Below are 19,756 nucleotides of genomic sequence, written 5' to 3' on the forward strand. Positions count from 1 at the left end.
CGCCTTCTTTGTGGAGTCTGCATGTCCTCCCCGCAGTCGAGTGGTGTTCGAAAGACATGCATGAATATGCATGCCTTTGTTGAAGGATGGGTGTCGGGCTGGCACCTTGGCACTGTAAAAATCAACTGCCAATCATTAGCGGACCGGTGTTCTGCTGTGTCGACCCCTAACCGGGAAAAGCCGAAAGAAGAACAACAACTATTTTTTTCATGTATACTGGCTAGTTCTGATTTTACTACTTTTTCTTCATCTTGGGTTAAACATCTCAGCGTTCATAGGTGTGTACTAGGCTAATGGCCCTGGAGCCTTTACAAGCCTAGCCCAAAAAAATTTCCTTGGAAACGTGCCACCCAATGTTAGTTCACAGTGCCTCTATCCAGTAGGGCAACTGGAGTGATCCCTGGGGTGAACTTTCTATTATTTATCCACTTGTCGAGATTTCTCTTGAAGAGGGCCAGCGAGGTGCTCTGCTTGACATTAATGCAAAGCCTATTACAGAGTATGGCCAGTCTTTCGGAAATGAACCTGTCCCTCCAGCATATTCTGTTGGTTGTAGTAGTGAGGTTGTGATCTCTGGAGCATGTGGCACAGGGGGATTGAGATTTCTTTACATATAGCATTTCAAGTAGGGCTGGGTCGGACATGGCTTTGTAAGTCAAGCAGAGATTACCTCAGAGTAGATTATAAGAGACTGAGAACAGCTGAAGTTTCTTGAGTCTGTCCATGTAGGACATGTGTTTAAGGCCAAGGATCCTTTTTGTGTGGTACTTTTGTGGCCTCTCCAGCTGTTGTAGGTGTCTGGTCAGGTACATGGCAAGCGGGGCATTATATTCGATGAGTGGTCTAATGAGGAATGATGATGACCTCTTGCTTTCTGGATGCGAACCCTTTGGTTATAAGATGTGCCACTTGGAAGGACTTTCTGACCACAGTGACAGCGTGGTGGTCAAAGATGAGGTGGCTGTCGACCTGGGTGCCCAGATCCCATATGGCTCCTTCAGTGTTTAGTGGGCTCCCATCGACTTGGTAATTCGTGAGACCTGAGTTTTTTCGAAAGGGAATGATAATGCATTTTTTGGCATTAAGCTTAAGGCCATGGTTCCGACACCAGTCATTGGTCTCAGAGGCCCTTTTGTAGGATGTCTGCATCACTTGGGGAGTTGATAATGACTTCTAACTTGCAGTCATCAGTGAACTTGGTCAGAGCGTCTTGGTTCTGTTTGGTATGGCAAGATCCATGCATTGTGTACGTGCTCGTACAGTGCATTGGTGTATGATTTGGCAGGCATGCAGCTATTTTCCATTGGCATGGGTGCCAAGAAGTTAGCCACCTCTGTTTTTAGGAGCCCAAAGTCAGCTTTGGAGAAGTTTTTCAGGGTGGTCACCTTGGTGGTGAATGTAGGTGAGATGGAGATTTCCATGGTGATCAGATTGTGGTTGGATTTAACCAGGGAGGAGTTGACTATAGGTGTGGAGCAACGGTCTCCCATGTTGGTGATAACCAGGTCGAGGATGTTGCTTCCTCTAGTGGGGGTCAGAATGAGCTGGTCTAGGGCATTGGAATTGATAAATTCCAGGAAGCGTTGGGCCTGTACTTTGGTACTAGAATAGTTTTCCCAGTTGATGGAAGGGTAGCTGCAGTCATCCAGTGTGAGAGTATTGGGCTGGACCTTGTTAGATTCCAGGGTGCTTAGGAAGTTGGAGCGAGAGTCAAGGGACATGGTTGGGGTTCTGTAGCAGGCTATGACTTGTATCGCCGTCTTATCCAGTTCTCTTATTAAACTGTTTCTCAAATAAAAAAAAAAACCTTCTTTTTTAATATGCTTATGATTTAGCTAAGCTGCTTGGACTGTTATGAGGAGATTTGCATGTTTACATTCTCAAAATTTGCCTGAAGGTGTGCAACCTGACATTTTGAAATCTTCCCTTGATAGGGAGTCTGTTTTTGGACATTTGCTGCTGGGGTCCTGAAAAGAATGCCACAAGAGATGGAGGCTAATATGAGGGATGACTCAGATTTTTCAGATTCCATTCTCTAAGTTAAAGGGTTTCATCCTTAATTCATGAATGTTTTGTAAGGAGCAAAATAAACAGTCTTAGCAGACTACAGGCAAGCAGATGTTCAAGAAATATTGGCAAAGAGGCTCAGAAAAGAAGGCAGGAGCCTCACAAAAACAGTCTAATAAATTATAATGACTATCTGAAAATGTTTTCCAACCCTAGCAAATCTTTTTTAAGTCTTCCTTACAGACCAGGTCTACTCACATAAGACGTTAGAATTTTAATACCTTTTAAGCATTTATTTTCTGAGCATGTGCAACAGGTATTAAAGGATGCAAGAAAACCTGCTGCCAGAAACTCATGTATTAGCAAATGGAAGAGATTTTCTAGTTGGTACCACACTAAGAACAAAGAACCTTTCAATATTTTTGTGAGGTTATTATCCTCTGGTCTTTCTTTCTCCTCTATCAAGGTTCATCTTTTGGTCATTTCAGCATGTCTGCCCATGAATCCTCTATTTCAGTGCTATCTAATGTCAAGCTGTTTTTGAAAGGGATTCTGCATACTTGTCCGTCTAGAAAACGGGTGTCTCTTCTTTGGGATCGTAAATTTGTTTTGGTAAATTTAACACTTGCTCTACTTGAACCAGTTCATCAGGCTGATTTGAGGTTTTTAACATGTAACACAGTGTTGCTTATTGCTATGACTTCTGCAATAAGAGTATCTGAGGTATGAGCTCTTATGTTATCTCACTTTTCACAAAGATAGGGTTATTTTGAAAATGAATGCTTCTTTTATGTCTAAAGTGGAATCCCAGTTTACATTAAGCCAATATATCCATTTCCATGTCTCCTTTACAGAACCTATAGTGAGGGAGAAATGATTCTTCATACTCTGGATGTCCACAGGCAACTTTGATACTGTCTTGGCATAACTAAAACCTTCAGAAATTCTGATAAGTTGTTTATTTCTTATGAAGGTAAGACAAAAGAACAGCCATTGTCAAGGCAGACAGTTTCCAATTGGGTGTTACCCGTTTTTTTTTTTTTCTTTTCCACCATAACAAGACAGTTCCAGGTAGGGGCAAGGCCCATTCTAGGGCCTTGGCTTCTTTGATGACTTTTTGGAAAGGGGTGGACTCTAAAAATATTCTAGAGCAGCAGCTTGATCCTCTATACATACTTTTACAAAGCACTACAAGCTAGATTCCTTTTCATGTTTAGAGCAGGCTTTACTAGGACCATTCTCCAATGGGTCCTGGACCCAAATATTTCCTTCCCCTCCTGAAATTTATAAGCTATGGTATTTTATTTATATAGCTAAGGCTACTGCAGAAATAATCAAATGATGAACACAGTACAGTTATGTAAGTAAACTTGCCATAACGGTAAATGTTTGAAAGATCACTGCTAGAGGGCTCCCTATTGAAATGGTGACACTCAAAATGCAGGTTGCAGACACAGAGAGAAAAAAAAGACCAAAAATGGAGAAGAGCAAATCTTGAGCATCACTCTTCACCTTTAAACTTCTTTTCTGCAAGGGACAAGCACCCCCCACACCCCCAAACATAAACCAACTCTGAGACTGCTATACCTCAGAGAAAAGTGAATATTCCAGGAAATGGCCATATTGGACTTGGTATATATGTAAGTCCATTTTGTTTTGGCGAGTCAGTATCTGTGTTTAGGGACTTGCTGTAACAGGTCTCAACATTTCAAATTGTTACCCTGCTGTGGTAGCTGCTCCCCCTCTTTCTCCCTTTTTCCTTTTGTATGAGTTTTATTGCTAGGGTGAGAACATTTTTAGTTTACCTAGCATTGACCACTTTCTGGGCTCTAGCCTCCCTCTTTCAGTTGGCATGAAGGCTCTGAAGAGGTTGGTGCCCATACTTCTGATTTCTCCTGCTCTGCTTAAGCTGTCAGTAGTCTGGGTGCATGGAAGTTGTATGGTTCTTATAGCCTTTGCAGGATGTAACACGTATAGCTTGAGGATACTACAGCTCTTTTCACTCGAACATCTACAGTTATGCTAAGTTTACTTACACAACTCTACTGTTTTCCATGCAACTGTGTACAATATTGCGGTTTTATCAAAAATAAGTCACTGTCTTTGCCAGTGTATACATCTGTAAATGGTTTGCCAGTATAGTCTATTTACCAGAATGAATGAATGAATGAATGAATAAATAAATCTGACTTGCGGTTAAGATTGGAGAATTATATTTAAATGTCATGGCATGTTTAAATCAAGAGTATTTTGCTTTAATAGCAACAATCAGTAAAATCAGAAAAAAAAAAACCATCAAACATGCTTTTTAACTTAGATTTGCTGAGCATTTCTCAAGTGTACCTCGTTACAAGGAACGTACCTCATTTGGGGTCTTAAAACGTTCATGTTCCTTGAAGTTCCACATTGAAAGGGTCTCGACACACATTCTGTATTAGGATTTTTTTAACTCATTGTAAAAAATGAATCATGTTAATTCATTAAAAGTTCATTTTCATAACTAAAACCACCATATTTAACCATCCAATGACCTTCGTAGCTGAAGTGGTTAGTAAACCGTTAGTATGTGTTCCACATTTTGCCAGTTTGTTCTCCATTGTGAGGGCTGGTGTTCCTCATTTTGGGGAAGAAAAGTTGAGAGCTATGTTGCTGAGCTTCTGCATTGATCTGGAAGATGTGTTGATGATTTTACTTTACATAGGTGGATTTTAGGACTTTTCTATTTCATCATAATGTAAATATGTTTCTTGAAGACAAACTGTTTCAGGACGTAATCATGAATTTTAAGTATAGAGTACAGAGTTGTCAGTCCTGAAAGACCATTTGTCTTCCTTGAAAAAACTTCCATGTAATGGTGCCTTATTAGCATTACTTATCAGCTGAAAAAGTAAAGGTGATTACATTTGCATGCCTTTTCATGTAAAGAAACACTCTGTAAATGTGATCATTATTTAAACAGTGTATATTAAGATATTTGTGCACCATGCATTTTAAGACCTCTGCCTGACACTGTTAAAGTCAGCTAACTGAAGTCTTGCTTACTGATTACATTGTGTTATAGTTTCTACCCATCATCGCAGCCAGTTCTAAGAAGAAAAACTTATTTATGGGACTTATGACTGTCTGTGTACAGGTATTCTCTACTAGGTATATTTATGTTTTTGTTGTTGTGTTTGATCCTTTTTTGTAGTGTCACTATTAACCATTTTTTGTCTCAGACTTTTCATTCCTCCGAATTTGTTGCAAAGGATTTATCATTCATAGCATACTTCTTGAGTATACTTTCTGATGGGTATAAATGTGTTGAGTGCATTTCCGTGTGGTTTCATGCTTTCACTGGTCTGTTGCCTTCTTCAGGAGAATTTTTTCAGTAAAACAACTGTGTACTTCAGACTTAAACACCTGAAATGAATAGAAATAGGTACACAACAGTTCCATTTTTGTAACTGGACTTTTGCTAATGGCTGTGGCATGAGGTTGTACTTGTAAATTCCACTGGGATATCTAACTGTTTAAATACTGGCTGAAAGCTGTTTACTGCCTCTGGCTTTACTCTAATAATTGTTTTATTTTAGTTCCACTACTGATCTTCAGTCCCTTCCCTGGTTAAATTTATGTTATAGAGCATTGAGTTAAGGAGGAGAATATCACTGTAACAAGCAACTGGTGCAGTTTTTTTTTCTTATGCTAGAGAAATGATCCTTAATAGGGTTGAACTGCTGCTAACTGGAGAAAGAGCATCAATGATGCCCTGCATATATTACCCAAATGCTGCTGGTCTTGTGAGTGTGAGCCCCCCCACACACACACCACTCCATCGGGTCAGCATAATTAAAGCTGGGCATAAATAGTCCATATCCTCCATGATGGAAGGAGAGCTGATGTCTACTGGTCCATCCTTCTTCCCAGGGCCAGCCCTCTACTCCTCAACTCATCTGTCAGCCTTGGTTCCTTCCAACCATATTTTGAATGCTTGCACAAATGATTGCATTATTTGAGCACTTTTTTGAAAATCAGTTTAATTTATTTAGTAATATCATTTTCATACAACTTGTTTTAGGTGGCTTGCGCATATCTCGTGAACTACAGGAGGACCATTTTCACTTCCTTGTGCTTACTGATGTTCTTGGGAATAGGACGTATGGCATTGTGGCACAGTGTTACAGATCTCTAAAGGTATGAGAATTTTATTTTACAGTATATGGCATTTATTTATGTGTGCCTTTTGTGTTTTGGTAATTGATTGCATAGTTCAGCTAATACTTGTCTCCAGGGATACTACAGTAGGCGTACATCTCAGAAATCAACATTGATTATTTTGCTATGTGTTGACATTGTGGTAAAATTGTAATAATCTATTTATGGGTATTAGGGTATCATGTATACTAGCTACAGGTTGATGAAGAGAGGAAAGTGTCAGATTACAGGATAATGTCACTTTTTTAATCATTTATTAACTAGTTAACTGGGCTGATCCACAGATTCTTTGCAGCCACCATATAGATAATTTAGTTTAGAAAATCAATTTACATTTTTCTGTAAGATGGAAGAAAACCTGGAGTAAACTTGGTCTGATACTGAAAGTATGTACAAACTCCACAAAGTAACTGGAAGTTAAGCTTTAACTCAAGCCAGCTTCCTTGGTATAAACTGATTGACTATAACCCAGGTGTCCGAGATTTGACTAGTGACTCGGGCATGTGTTAGAGCAGGTGTGTGAGAGGAGAGGAATGAATAGACTTATGCCTGTTCACCACCCCGGAGGAGTAGTTTACTCATGAGCGCTCTGGCTGTGTAGAATACCTGATGGAGACTAGCTTGTCTACAAGGGACTGGGGCCAACTAATTTCACCACATGTAGATGTGGTGTGCATCCTAAAGGTCCGTTGCTTGCTAGCCTTTTGAATGCAAACAGGTATGTATGAGGGTGTCAGGTTAAAAGCAGAAATACTGCTCTCTCCTACCCCACTGAGACTGCTTTGGTGATGACTACTGTCTTTTGCCTCGTGTCCCAGTGATGGTGAATGAATGTGCTAACTGACAGAGAGAAAGAGAGAGCCTGACTGTTGGTAGGCAACAGGAGCAAAGAAGTAGTCAGGAATGAACTCCATTTGTGGCTGCACTTGAGCTCAAAACCAGTTTGTTTTATACTAAGAGGGTGTTATTCTGCACTCTGATGGGAGCAGAGGGCTAATTCAACCCATCCAAGTTGGAAACTGCTGGTGGAAGGCTAACTGTGTGTTTATTTGATTAGCCTGAGGGCTTAATTGTGTAAACGTCTATTATCTTGCTGGTATTAAAGCTGATGTGCAAACGCAGCTACCCATGCCTTGTAGATATGCATACCTGTCCAGTTTAAAATCCTCTATAGGACACACACTCCATAGTCTCCCACTATTCATAGCTGCTCAAAGAGCTGCCAGTTTGTGCAGGGGGCAGCACCACTGCAGGTCATCTGATAGTATACTACTAAGCACTCACTTAGACCTTTAAGTGATTCTCCCCTACTCCTTCCCATCTATCATTAACTCCGAGTGCCTTCACATGGCGCCTTTGCAGTTACAGCAGAGTGCTCTCTGAGGCGCCAGGAATTGTATGCTGTTAAAACCGAGTGCCTTCCTCAAGTGTGAATAACTGTTTTACTCACATTTTAGCTCCGATGTTAAAAAAAAAAAAAAAAGTTGAAAAAGTACCTGAACTCTGTCAGTTACCTTTTCAACTTATTTTTAAGTGTGGAGTTGACAGATGGTCGTATTTTAATTTTTTGAGAAAGTCGGCTTGCTGTGCACCTTGTATCTTCTTGCGATCACAGCAAGCTGATTATGTATGCAAATGTGTCTCACTTTGAAATTGCTCCATTATGTTTCTTTTTGTACTTGCAATAATTCATACATTCAATCCTTGTAGGTTCATAGGATCATAGGTTCATAGGTAGGTATTAGGCTATCTGCCCAAGGGCATTTTTAAGCCTAGCCAGAGTGTGTCGGCTTTCGCCGCCCCATTGATTAATTAACTGAGCCTCTGTCAAGCAGAGCCAATGAAGTGATCCCAGGGGTGTATTTTCTGTTACCCATCCAGTCGTCAAGGCTTCTCTTGAAGAGTGTTAGTGAGGGGCTCTGCCTAATGTAGTTAGGAATTTTGTTCCAAAGCATGGGGAGTCTCTGTGACAGGAATCTATCCCTCCAGCATGTTCTATTTATTGTTGTGGCGAGGTTTAGCTCACTAGAGCACGTGGCTCACAGTGGCTTGGATTTCTTTAGGTGGAGCATGTCCATCAATTCTGAGTTGGACATGACTTTGTAAGTCAGGCAGAGATCATGTCTGAGTAAGCGATATGCCACTGAGTACAGCTGGAGTTTTTTCAGTCGGGCTGCATAGGACATATGTTTGAGGCCAGTAATCCTCTTGGTGAGGTGCTTTTGTTGTCTTTCCAGCTGTTGGAAGTGTCTTGTGAGGTGCATCCCAAATGGGGCATTGTACTCTATGATGGGTCTGATGAGTGACGAGTAGAGGGGCACTATAACCTCTTTATTTCTAGATGCGAACCCCTTAGTAATTAGATGGGCCACATAGAAGGATTTCCTAACTACATTTTTCAATATGATTGTCGAAGGAGAGATTACTACTTACCTGGGTCCCCAGATCTCTTATTACTTCTTCTGTATTAAGGGGCTGCCGCCTATGTGGTAATTCGTGGGTGTTTTGTTTTTCCCAAACATGATGACTACATTTTTTGGCATTTAGCTTGAGGCCATGACTTTGACACCAGGTGTCTGTCTCAGTAAGGCCTTTTTGAAGGATGTCCGTGTCAGCCGGAGAGTCAGTTTTGGCTCCCAGTTTGCAGTCATCGGCAACCTGGTTAGTCATAGTCCTCCTGTGTTTGCCTGTACTTCTGAGAAATATATGCTGAACAGTAGGGGTCCCAGAACCGTGCCTTGCGGGACACCACTTGTGACTGGTTTAGAGTTGGGCCTGGAGCCCGCTATTCTGACTATGTGAGTTCTGTCTGTAAGCCACTTGGCAACCCATCTTGTGACATAGGGGTTTTATGTTCAGGCTGGTGACTTTTTCTATAATACCCGAGTGAGGAATGGTGTTGAATGCCTTGGCAAGGTCAAGGTAAGCTGTGTGAACCACCTTTCCCTCGTCTGTGGCCTTGGTGACTGTCTTGAAGAAGTCAACCAGGTTTAATAGGCATGATCTGCCCTTAACAAAGCTGAACTGTGTCGGGTCAAGTGTTTGGAGGTTCCCAATGTCTTTGTCAATGAGTTCCATGATGATGCGCTCCATAGCCTTGCAGACCAGGCTAGTCAGGCTTATGGGGCGATAGTTACCAGGGTCAGTTGTGGCCCCTCCTTTGTGGAGCGGAATAACCATTGCTGTGTGCCATTCTATGGGCACGTAGCCTGTGGAGAGGCTGAGGTTGAACAGAGTGTTTAGGTGGGGGGGTTAGTTCGTTCTGTAGTTCATGCAAGACGCAGCCTGGGACACCATGTGGCCCCATTGATGCTGTGTTTTTGGCTTTTGAAAGGGCTGTTTTCACCTGTGCTTCTGTGATTTCTGGGACACTACACTTTTCCGATATTATTGTGGGCCCTTTTGAAGGTGAGAGGGAGGTGAAGTTTGCACTGAATCTATCTGCCAGGAAAGTTGGCAATATCAGTAGGTTCAGTATATTGTGCTATTTTGCACTAGCTCAGAGCATAATTGCGAGTTGCCACTTAGATTCTTGACATAGCTAAAGAAGGCTTTGTGGTTATCTTTCGAATCCTTGGCTATTTTTCTTTTGAAGTTAGCCTTGGATGATTTTATGAGGGACCTTAGTTTCTTACTGATACTGATCAGGGATGTCTTTCCTTCTTGGGATTTGCTTTTTTTCTGAACTAGTTTCCTCCTTCTGTTGTATAACCTGTTTATGGCAGGGGTCCACCAGACTGGTTTCCTTCTCTTAGGGGAGTGAGTCTTGGTCTTGCTAGGGATGGCACGATCCATGCATCCTTGTAGGTGCTCATAGAGTGCAATTGTAAAGGATTCTGCATCTTGGGCAGTGTTATCCTTTAGCATGGGGGCTGTGAAACTTGAAGTTTGCTTTAGAAAAGTTTTTCACTGTGGTTTCCTTGGTTGGGGGTGGTGCTGGGGTGTGGACATCCAGGGTGATTAGTTTATGGTCTGATCTAACCAGTGACGGGTTGACATCCGGTATGGAATGCCTGTCGCCCATGTTGGTGATGACCAGGTCCAATATGTTGTGGCCTCTGGTAGGGGAGTTTACCAGCTGATCCAGGGCATTTGAGTTGATAAATTCCAGGAAGCGCTGAGTCTGGGAGTTTGTACTCAAGTAGTTTTCCCAGTTAATGGTGGGGTAATTGAAATCGCCCAATATCAGGGTGTTCGGTAGGACCTTCATGTTTTCTAGTGTCTCCAGAAAGGCGGAGTGGTGGTCCTGGGTCATAGAGGGTGATCTGTAGCAGGCCACAGTTTGCATTGCAGATTTGCCCGATGTTACTTTCACATGGATGATCTCAGAGGTATCCTGCTGTGCCACTAACCTGGAGGTGTGAGTATCCTTGATGAATATGGATACACCCCCTCCTTTTGTGTTTCGGTCCATGTTCTGTGGCTGAAGTGTGTGGTATGAGTTGTAGCCCAGTAGTGCTGGAGTGCTCTCTGGAGCCTTGAACCAGGTTTCAGTTACTGCACAGATGTCGACGTTCTCCATACTTAGGAGTGCTTCGAGCGCATGCATTTTGAGATTTAAACTCCTGGCGTTGAGTAGCATAACCCTCATTTCTTTACTTGTGCTGTTTACGGTGGTGGGTTTGAATTTTGAGCCTTGCCTAAAAAGGCACTATGGGGGCAGCTAGAGCTTTGGCCAGTATTCGAAAGCCAAGGGGTGACAGGTGCAAGCCATCTATTGAGAAGCAACACGGCTTGTCGAGCATGTCATCCCAGGCTGACAGACACTGTATCCCCTTTGAGTGACACCAGAAGCTTAGCCAATTGTTGAAATTGATCATTTTTTCTTTATACTGAGATATCATTCTTGGTGAGGGCAGGATGCTACTCAGGGTCATGGTCATACCCGCCTGGGCTACATGATCAGAGAGCTCTTCCATGTCTCTTTTCATGTATCCAGGGAGGTACATTTCAGGTCATTCACACCAACATGAACAATGACAGAATCATATTTTTACTTATTCTGGAGTGACCTGAGTGCTTGTGTTATGTGGCGGATTCTGGCTACCGATAGGCAGCTAACAGTAACCTTCTCCTTGTCCAGCCTAGTGAGTGGGACATCAGTGTGCCTGACTATAGAGTCACCTATTACTAGTGTGTTAGGTATGTTATTTTGCCTTAAGGGCTGTGATTGTGCGGCACATTGATTTTGTGTTTTATGTGCTGTCTGGTTTGTGATGGGAGGTGCAGGTTTTGTGGGTGTCTGCTTTGGAGCTCTCTGATGCTTTTGCAGGTTTTTATTTAGAGCCTCCAAGTATGATTTTGTGTATTTATGTGTATTTTTTGCCAGTGCTGGTTTAGTAGGTCTGTATGAGGCTGGAGGTGTGGTGCAAGTGTTAACCTTCTCCTCATGACTGTCTGTTCCAGTCTTGGGTGGAGAGACCTTGGCCTCCAGTTTGGCTGTATAATTGCATCTCTCGCATATGTTAGTGTTTTGTGGTAGGAGGAGAGGGCTGTCTGTGTACATGAGGCAGTTGTAACATTGCCTCAGGATACCCAGATTCACCAGCTGGACTGGAGAGTATACCTAAAGTTGCCCTTTAGTCATGCCTGAATAGTAGGGTGAGTTGCTTAGTCGCTTGGTTGGTGAGGGGTGGATAAAGAGCCTTGCTCTGCTGGGCAGTTAAGTGTCGGGGTATATTAGTGCTTGCTATTAGGTCTGAGCAAGTGCTGGACTGTAGGATGCTTTTTGAGTGCTTAGGTTGAGAGTTAGACTAGTTTCAAGTGAAAAACTGAAGAGGAGACTTAGTGGAGCTGGGACTAATTTAACCCTAGCTAACCAGTGCTGCCCGGCGCACAAAACCATGCAAACACGGTTTTTAAACTACTAACTTCTGGGCTGGAACCACTCCTCCAGGGATAGATGGCTGCTCAAAGTTCCCCTCTCTCAGGTGAACAGAGAAACTTCCTTCTATCCAAGTAAGGCACGGACGACTCAGAAACATGTAACACAGCCCTGAATTCAGCACTAGCCTGAAAACTGGACTATACTAGCTTAGAAAGGCAGGAAACAATAATTTTTGTTTTTTTGAAAAGATAAGGCAAAATCAGTAAAAAGTACACTTAAAACAGCTTTAAACGACTACAGGCGATCAGAAAAGGCTATCGCACTTTAGTGTGTAGCCTACAACACAATTTATTTAAACAAAAAATTTTTAAAAATGCAGGCAGTCAAATAAGTAAAATATGTGAAAAAAACAAGCTTTTAAATCATAATAAATGCTGGAAAAATCAGCGTTTAGGCGGAAAACAGTTAAGTACAGCAAGAAAATACAGAAAACTGATACTCAATCACTCCAAAGTCTCTCTTTTAAGCTAGAAGGCTTGTATCAGTTTAAGGCTTTCTAGTGCTTCCCAGTAGGTTAGTTACAGGAAAGATGTGAAACAAGCGCAGATGTGGTCTTTTAAACCAGAATGTTGAAAGAGATGGACAACTTCCCGAATTCTTTAGCCAAGAACCACTCCTCTTGTGGTAGAGAGGCTACCTAGTACTTACCACTCCCACTGATAAGCTAGAAGGCTGCACTCTAACACAAAGGCTTGGGGGGGGGTTCAGAAGCTTACAAAGAGTCCTGGATACAGCAAATCTGTACCTGGACTAGACTAGTTACAGGAAAGGTGGGGAACAAGCGCAAATACAGGCTTTTATGCCAGCAAGTTGAAAGAGATGGAAAACTGCCTAAACGGCTAATAAACTACAATTTATGTGCCAAAACCCACTCTTCCCATGGTAGATAGGCTACCTGATGCTTACCACTCCCACTGATAAGCTAGAAGGCTTCCCTCCAACACAGAAATGCTTGGGAGGGCTCAGAAGCTTACAAAGAGTCCTGGATACAGCAAATCTGTACCTGAACTAGACTAGTAACAGGAAAGGCAGGAAACGAGCACAAACACAGGCTTTTTGAATCAGAAGGTTGAAATTTGGAAGAGCTTCCCAAACGGCCAATATACTATAATTTCTGGGCCAGAAACCTCTCCTCTTGTGGTAGATAGGCTACCTAGTGCTTACCACTCCCAATGATAAGCTAGAAGGCTTCCCTCCAACACAGAACACTGTTATAGATTTCTTGTAACTACTGACCCAAACAACCTGTCAGAAAATTAGAAATTAATTTGGTCTGGAACTCAAAAGTACTTTAGGTAGGATATGTGACTATACAACTAACACTGGTGTACCCATATTAAAAATAGTCCCTGATTCTGTCAAATGTCCCTGACTTTGCTTCAGATTTTTACCTTTTGTGTAAGTCATTGAAAGTTGCAGTCAATAATGACAGGTATTAGAACTTTATAGATTTTTGTGAGAGTGCTGTAATTGCTGAATGCCCGTACTGTTTCTCTATTTGCGGTTGCTCCTTTTATTCATTTATTTTTTTAATCAAACAAGGAGAGAGCAGAAGTGATATGATGCACATTGTAGTGAAGGAAATACCTGTAAAATAACTTTCATTTTAACAGAAAAGGGCAGTGATGCTTGCTTAGTAAAAGTTAAAATAACTTTGCTTGAGCTGAAGCAGGTAAGGCTTCATCTGTCTCTTTAGAACAGGGTTCCTGTTAAACATTTGAGCATTGTAACTGCGAGCCTTTGAACTGAAAAATGTTATGTGTGATTTTTGCTTGCCTTTTATGGTAAATCGCTGAAAATTACAGTCGGTAATGGCAGGTATTTACATTATATGTTTTGCGAGATGTAGTAGTGTAACAGCTGAATGCCGGTACTGTTTCCGTATTCGCAGTTGCGGTTGTAATTGTGAGCTTTTTTGTTTTAATCATTTCATTCACTTGTGCAACCTTTCCAAGCAAACCTTAGTGAATCCACCTTGTCCTGGTTTCTGAGCTGTCTTACAAGGATAGAGCCAAATGAAATTGCTCTTACTTGTATTGGAGCATAAATGCAACAGATAAAGGCGTTTCTGCAGTTTGTTTTGGGTGTGCTGCTTTTCCTTAAATTTACAGATAGCACTTGATGAAATCATGTCACTTGACTGTGGCACTCATTCATTGTGCAGATAACTTTGCTGTAACCCTTACATTACTGAAAATCAGGATGCCCTGGTGTTTTTTTTTTTTTTTTTTTTTTTGAGAAATGGCTGCTTGAATATAAACTATTGCCTTCATTGAAGGTTGTGCGTCAGGGCTGGTAACTCGGCACGTAAAAATCCACTACAAAACATTAGCGGACCGGAGTTCCGCTGTGGCGACTCCTAACTGAGAAAAGCCGAAAGATACAACAACAACAACTAAGGTCTTCTCCTAACAGATGATAATGAGTCTGTGTTACATAACAGCTGCACAAGGTAATATAATGAATGCCTACTCAACAGGTTATGTGAGGCAGATGTTCTTCGTGTTTCACTGTTGCAGTCATTACATTTGGGTAATCTGCTGGCAGGTTGCCCTCAGTCGACCTGATTAACAAAGTCTTGGGTCCTGCATCGGTTGCTGTACCTTCTTCCATGACGTCAGGTCGTCAGGGGTATAAAACATGCAGCCAATGCCATTACATTAGTCTTTCTTGCCACGGAGTGCCCGAAGCAGAAGCAGTTCGCAAGTGCCGGTCGGCCGACTCCTGAAATTTTTGTTTTCGAGTTTCATATCTGAAGTCTTCAACTAAAAAGCTAAGTGCCCCGTTGGGGAAACTTTTTCTTGCTCCTTACCGATGTCAGTAAAAGTTAATAATTGCATTACTTGTGGGAAGCAAATACCTCATAAGGATTTCCATTTATGCTGTATTCCTTGCCTAGGCCCTGACCACGACGTACTTTGTTGTTGGTTCTGTGCTTTACTTAATCAACGCACTATTAAACGTTGGTACTTTTTGCTTCTAATTATTTTGGCTCATGCTTTAATTATCCAGAAATGTCTGTTAGCAGTCTGACTACCGGAATACCTAAAAAACGCAAAGAAAAAGACAGAGACAGGCCTTTGAAGTCCAAAACTGATGGTGATGATGCTTCTCCTAAGCCAGTCGCCAGTTTGCCGGTACTCAGTGAGGCGCTTTCACAGCCCCTGATACCTGCTAATTCTGATTCGCAGGCCTCTACCAACACCTGTTCGGAGTCCGGTATGCCACGAGATGCATCAGTTATGGAACCTGCAGATGTCTCTACCTTGGATGGGTCCGGAGCCGCTGTGCAGGCACCGGCTTCTGAGGGTGTTTTCAGGCCTACAGGTTTGTATATTAGATCAACGCCATCTTCAAAACTAAGGCCAAAATCTTGACCAATGTCTAAAAAACTGACACCTAGGCCACATGTGCAGGCTGATATGCCTAAGAAACAAATGATCAAAATGGCTGAAGATTTAATTACTCTGATCAGGGGTAGTCACCCCCCTTCTAAGGGACCTAGGCAAGATATTGACTATGAATATTCTGAACAGGATTCTATTTTCTTCTGATTCTTCTAATGAACAGGAATTGTCTATACCTACTTATGAGGACTCTGATGCAGAAGATCCATTCCTTCTGCTTCTCCCCCTGAGGATTATTCTTTTGGGGAAACTTTGCATACCGTAAGGGAACAATTCCACTGGGAAAGTCAGGATTTTTCTGAATCTAAAAAGAGACTTAGGGATTTTCTTCTCCTTCCTCAGCATAGGCCTTTGGCTATACCTCCTGTACTAGACATTGTTGATGATGTTTTTTCAGAATCTAGTATGGCTCCTGATTCTCTGCCTCTGGCTCCTTGTAAGCCAGACGGATACTACAGGGTTCCCGACTCCCACAAATTCCTTTTCAAAAATCCTGTTGCGGATCCTGAAATAATTTCTCAGGGACCCAAGGGCATTAAGGTTTCTACTGCTAAAAATCCTACCCCTTCTGATAAGAGATTCCAGGGCGCTGGATACATGGGGTAAAAAGGTTTACACTTCTGCAACCTTGGCAATCAGGGCTTTAAACTGTCAATTTCATATGCTTAAATATCAACAGCATATCATGGGACTGCTTAAAGAGAAAATAATGTGAATTTCTGACTGTGTGGAAAATAAAGATTTACAGGATCTATTGCATTCAGCTGAACAAGTTGGAAAACATGCTTTGCAATGTGGTTTTGATTCTTTGGAGGCCTCTTGCAGGGCTGCTGTAACTGGGTCTGTGCTAAGAAGGCATGCTTGGCTCAAAGAGCAATCTCTGCCTGATCATGTTAAAGCAAAATTGTTGGATGCTCCTTTACAACAGGACCATCTCTTTGGTAATAAGGCTGAAGAAGTTCTAAAAAAAGATGGAAGATAAAGTTAAATCTATGCAAACTGTGAAAGATTTCTTACAAGTGCAACCTCCAAGATTTAGTAGGCACTGGCCTACTAAGAACTGGTCCTTTCCAGTCCCTTCAAGAGCCAATCAAGCCAAACCCAGACATTCCAAAGGCTCCAGGTTTCAGTCCCAAGGAACTTTCAGAACAAAACAATGGGGTGCCTCCTCTTCCAAATCTGGAAACCAACAAGACACCTCCCTATGGTAAGCAGTCTCAATTACTTCCCTTTACACTTACCAAGCACTTACCTTTTAGCCGCCCCTTTGGGGGGAAAACTGGCTCTTCATGCAAGAAACTGGCAACTTATAACCCAGGACAAATAGGTTTTAAATATAGTATCCCAGGGATACGCATTTCATTTCCACACGTTGCCAATCCCAAACGGATGGCCAGACCTGCCCCCAAATCAGTGGGCAGAGGCCCAGAAACAAGTACTTTCCCTCATGAGCATGGGGGCTATTCAACCAGTACCAGAGGAGGAAAAGGGACAAGGTTTCTATTAAAGACTTTTCCTGGTACCCAGAAAAGACAAATCATGGCGTCCAATTCTGGCCTTATCTACTTTAAACACCTTTCTGGACATTCCAAAATTCAAGATGCTGACTCTTCAACAGTTACTTCCTATGCTAGGCAAATATGCCTGGTTGGCAACTCTAGATTTAAAAGAGGCTTATCTGCATATCCCAATCAGGGAATCTTGCAGAAGATACCTCCACTTCAAAGCAGGCTACTTGCATTACCAGTTCTCTGCACTGCTGTTTGGCTTATCTACTGCGCCCAGGGTCTTTACAAAGTGCCTAGCTCCAGTAATTGCGTTTTTCAGGCAAAGAAATATTCAAATATATCCATGCCTGGACGATTGTCTAATTCAGGCAGAAAACAGGGACACTCTTCTAAAACATTTGGGTTTGTAAAAAGGATTCTAACTTGCCTAGGGTACACTATAAACGAAAAGAAATCACAACTGGTACCCTCTCAAAAAAATTACATTCCTGGGTGCAAGCTTGAATACAACTGCCCAGATGGCTTTCCTTATGCCAGAAAAGCAAATTCATTTGGTGACTTACTTCAAACAGGTGGCCACAAAAACCCTGCTATCTGCAAGACAAATTCTGCAAGCCTTGGGGTTCATGGCCTCCTGCATTCTTCTAATTCCATATGCAAGACTGCAAGTGAGGAAACTTCAGTGGTATTTAAAAAGTTTATGGAGTCAGCATTGTCACAGCCTGGAAACAATGATTCCTATCATACCTTGCCTGCAACTAGAGTTCCTATGGTGGGCAGAGGCCTGCCTCCAAAACAAGTGACTGTCATTCACACCACCCCCTGCCACCCAAACCCTAACTACAGATGCATCAGACTATGCTTGGGGGGCTCATCTGGCAGGGAAGTGCATTCAGGGCAAATGGAGCCCAAATCAAATGCACCATATCAATCAAAAAGAAATGCTAGCTGTACAGAATGCACTGACAGCCTTCAAGGACTACCTTCGTCCAGGACAATTAATGATAAAGACAGATAACACCATGGTTACGTGGTACATAAACAAGCAGGGGGGTACACACCCCTACCCCCTTTGCAGACTAGCCATGGCATTGTGGAACACGGCCTTGACCTTTCAAGTACAACTACAAGCTCAGTTCCTGCCAGGAAAGCTGAATACTCTGGCAGACGAACTAAGCAGAAATCTCATGGACCCTCATGAATGGAAACTGGAACCACGGATTTTCAACATGTTGACGCGCAAATGGGGGACCCTAGACATAGATCTTTTTGCCTCACCCCAGAACTATCAGTTGGACAAACTTTGCACAAGAACTCACAAAAAAGCCTGGAAAGTGGATACTCTGTCCTTCAGCTGGAAAAAAACTATCAGTCTATGCCTTTCCCCCTTTGCCTCTGCTCTCCAAAGTTCTACTAAAAGTCAAACAGAACAAACCAAAAATTATTTTGATTGCTCTAGACTGGCCTCGCCAGCACTGGTACCCACTCCTGTGCAGTGTGTCATACCTTCCACTGTGGCACCTGCCTCAGACACCTTACTTACTGTCTCAGCAGAACAACCAAATTCTGCACACTCAGCTCCAAACTTTGAATCTTGCAGCATGGCTAATCACCTAAGTTCACCCTTAGCATCCCTCAGAAAACCTGTGATGGATGTCATTTTGGAGGCGAGAAGACCTAGTACTAGAAAATCTTATGCTGATAAATGGAAAATATTCTGTGCCTGGAATCAATCTCAAGGGATAACCACAACAGTGCCCAACATTCCTCAGATTTTGAAATAATTAACTGAGATGCTTCACAAGGGCCTGTCCTTTTCTTCCATAAAAATCCATGCCTCAGCCATTTCAGCTCATTACAACACAGAACCTCCCCTCTTTTTCTCATCCTCTGCTAAAGCAGTATCTCAGAGGGGCCAAAAACTTAAGACCACCCAGGAGAGCTCCAACCCCTACCTGGGACCTCAGTTTTGTATTGGAAAAACTCACTGTCCCTCCTTTCGAGCCAGCTGCTACTGCAGACTTAAAATTTCTCTCCTGGAAAACAGCTTTCCTTTTAGCAGTCACTTCAGCTAGAAGGATTTCCGAATTACAGGCTCTTATGGCAGTGGAGCCTTTCATAATTTTTCATGTGGACAGGGTATCTCTCAGGACCAATCCATCCTTCATGCCTAAGGTGGCATCCATTGTGGCTCTTAATCAGGCCATTAATTTGCCAACTTTCTTACCCAATCCACAGAACAAGGGGGAGTAGATTCTGCATTCATTGGATGTACACAGACAACTTAGATTTTACTTAAACAGGACTAAATCTCAAAGAAAATCTGAACAACTCTTGGTGGCATTTGCTGCAGGGGCAGAGGGAAAGGCTATTTCAAAGCAAACCATTTCCAAATGGATAAGCCATTGTGTTTGATCAGATCCCATTCCACCAGGGCTGCATCTACATCAACAGCCTTTCTCAGAGGTGTTCCTACCAGGGACATTCTAGAAGCTGCTACCTGGAGCTCAGTTCATACTTTCACCAAACATTACCATTTACCACTTTTCTCTAAATCCAGAGCTGGTCCAAAAAACAGATCAAAAACAGGGTAAGGTATCACCTCAAAAGCAGAAGATAATCCAAAAGTAAATGAGGTAGATACGCCACAACTATCGAAGCAAACCAGGTAAATGAGAGTAAAAATATCCATTTATTTCATACAAGTAAGCGCTTTCACGTTACAAAGAACGCTTCATCAGACTTTAACA

General features: G+C 42.3%; 1 protein-coding gene across 1 annotated transcript in view; it reads left to right on the forward strand.

Annotated features, from left to right (window-relative positions):
- Positions 1–19,756, forward strand: part of LOC122797754 (DENN domain-containing protein 3-like) — a 1,015,730-nt gene that overhangs the window by 276,379 nt on the left and 719,595 nt on the right. The window contains exon 4 of the mRNA XM_044066279.1: positions 6,068–6,183. Coding sequence (XP_043922214.1) covers positions 6,068–6,183 — 116 coding nt within the window. The remainder of the gene's footprint in view (positions 1–6,067; positions 6,184–19,756) is intronic.

The sequence above is a fragment of the Protopterus annectens genome, chromosome 3.part1 (assembly GCF_019279795.1).
Source record: "Protopterus annectens isolate FY-2018-M chromosome 3.part1, PAN1.0, whole genome shotgun sequence".
Taxonomy (NCBI): Eukaryota; Metazoa; Chordata; order Ceratodontiformes; family Protopteridae; genus Protopterus; species Protopterus annectens.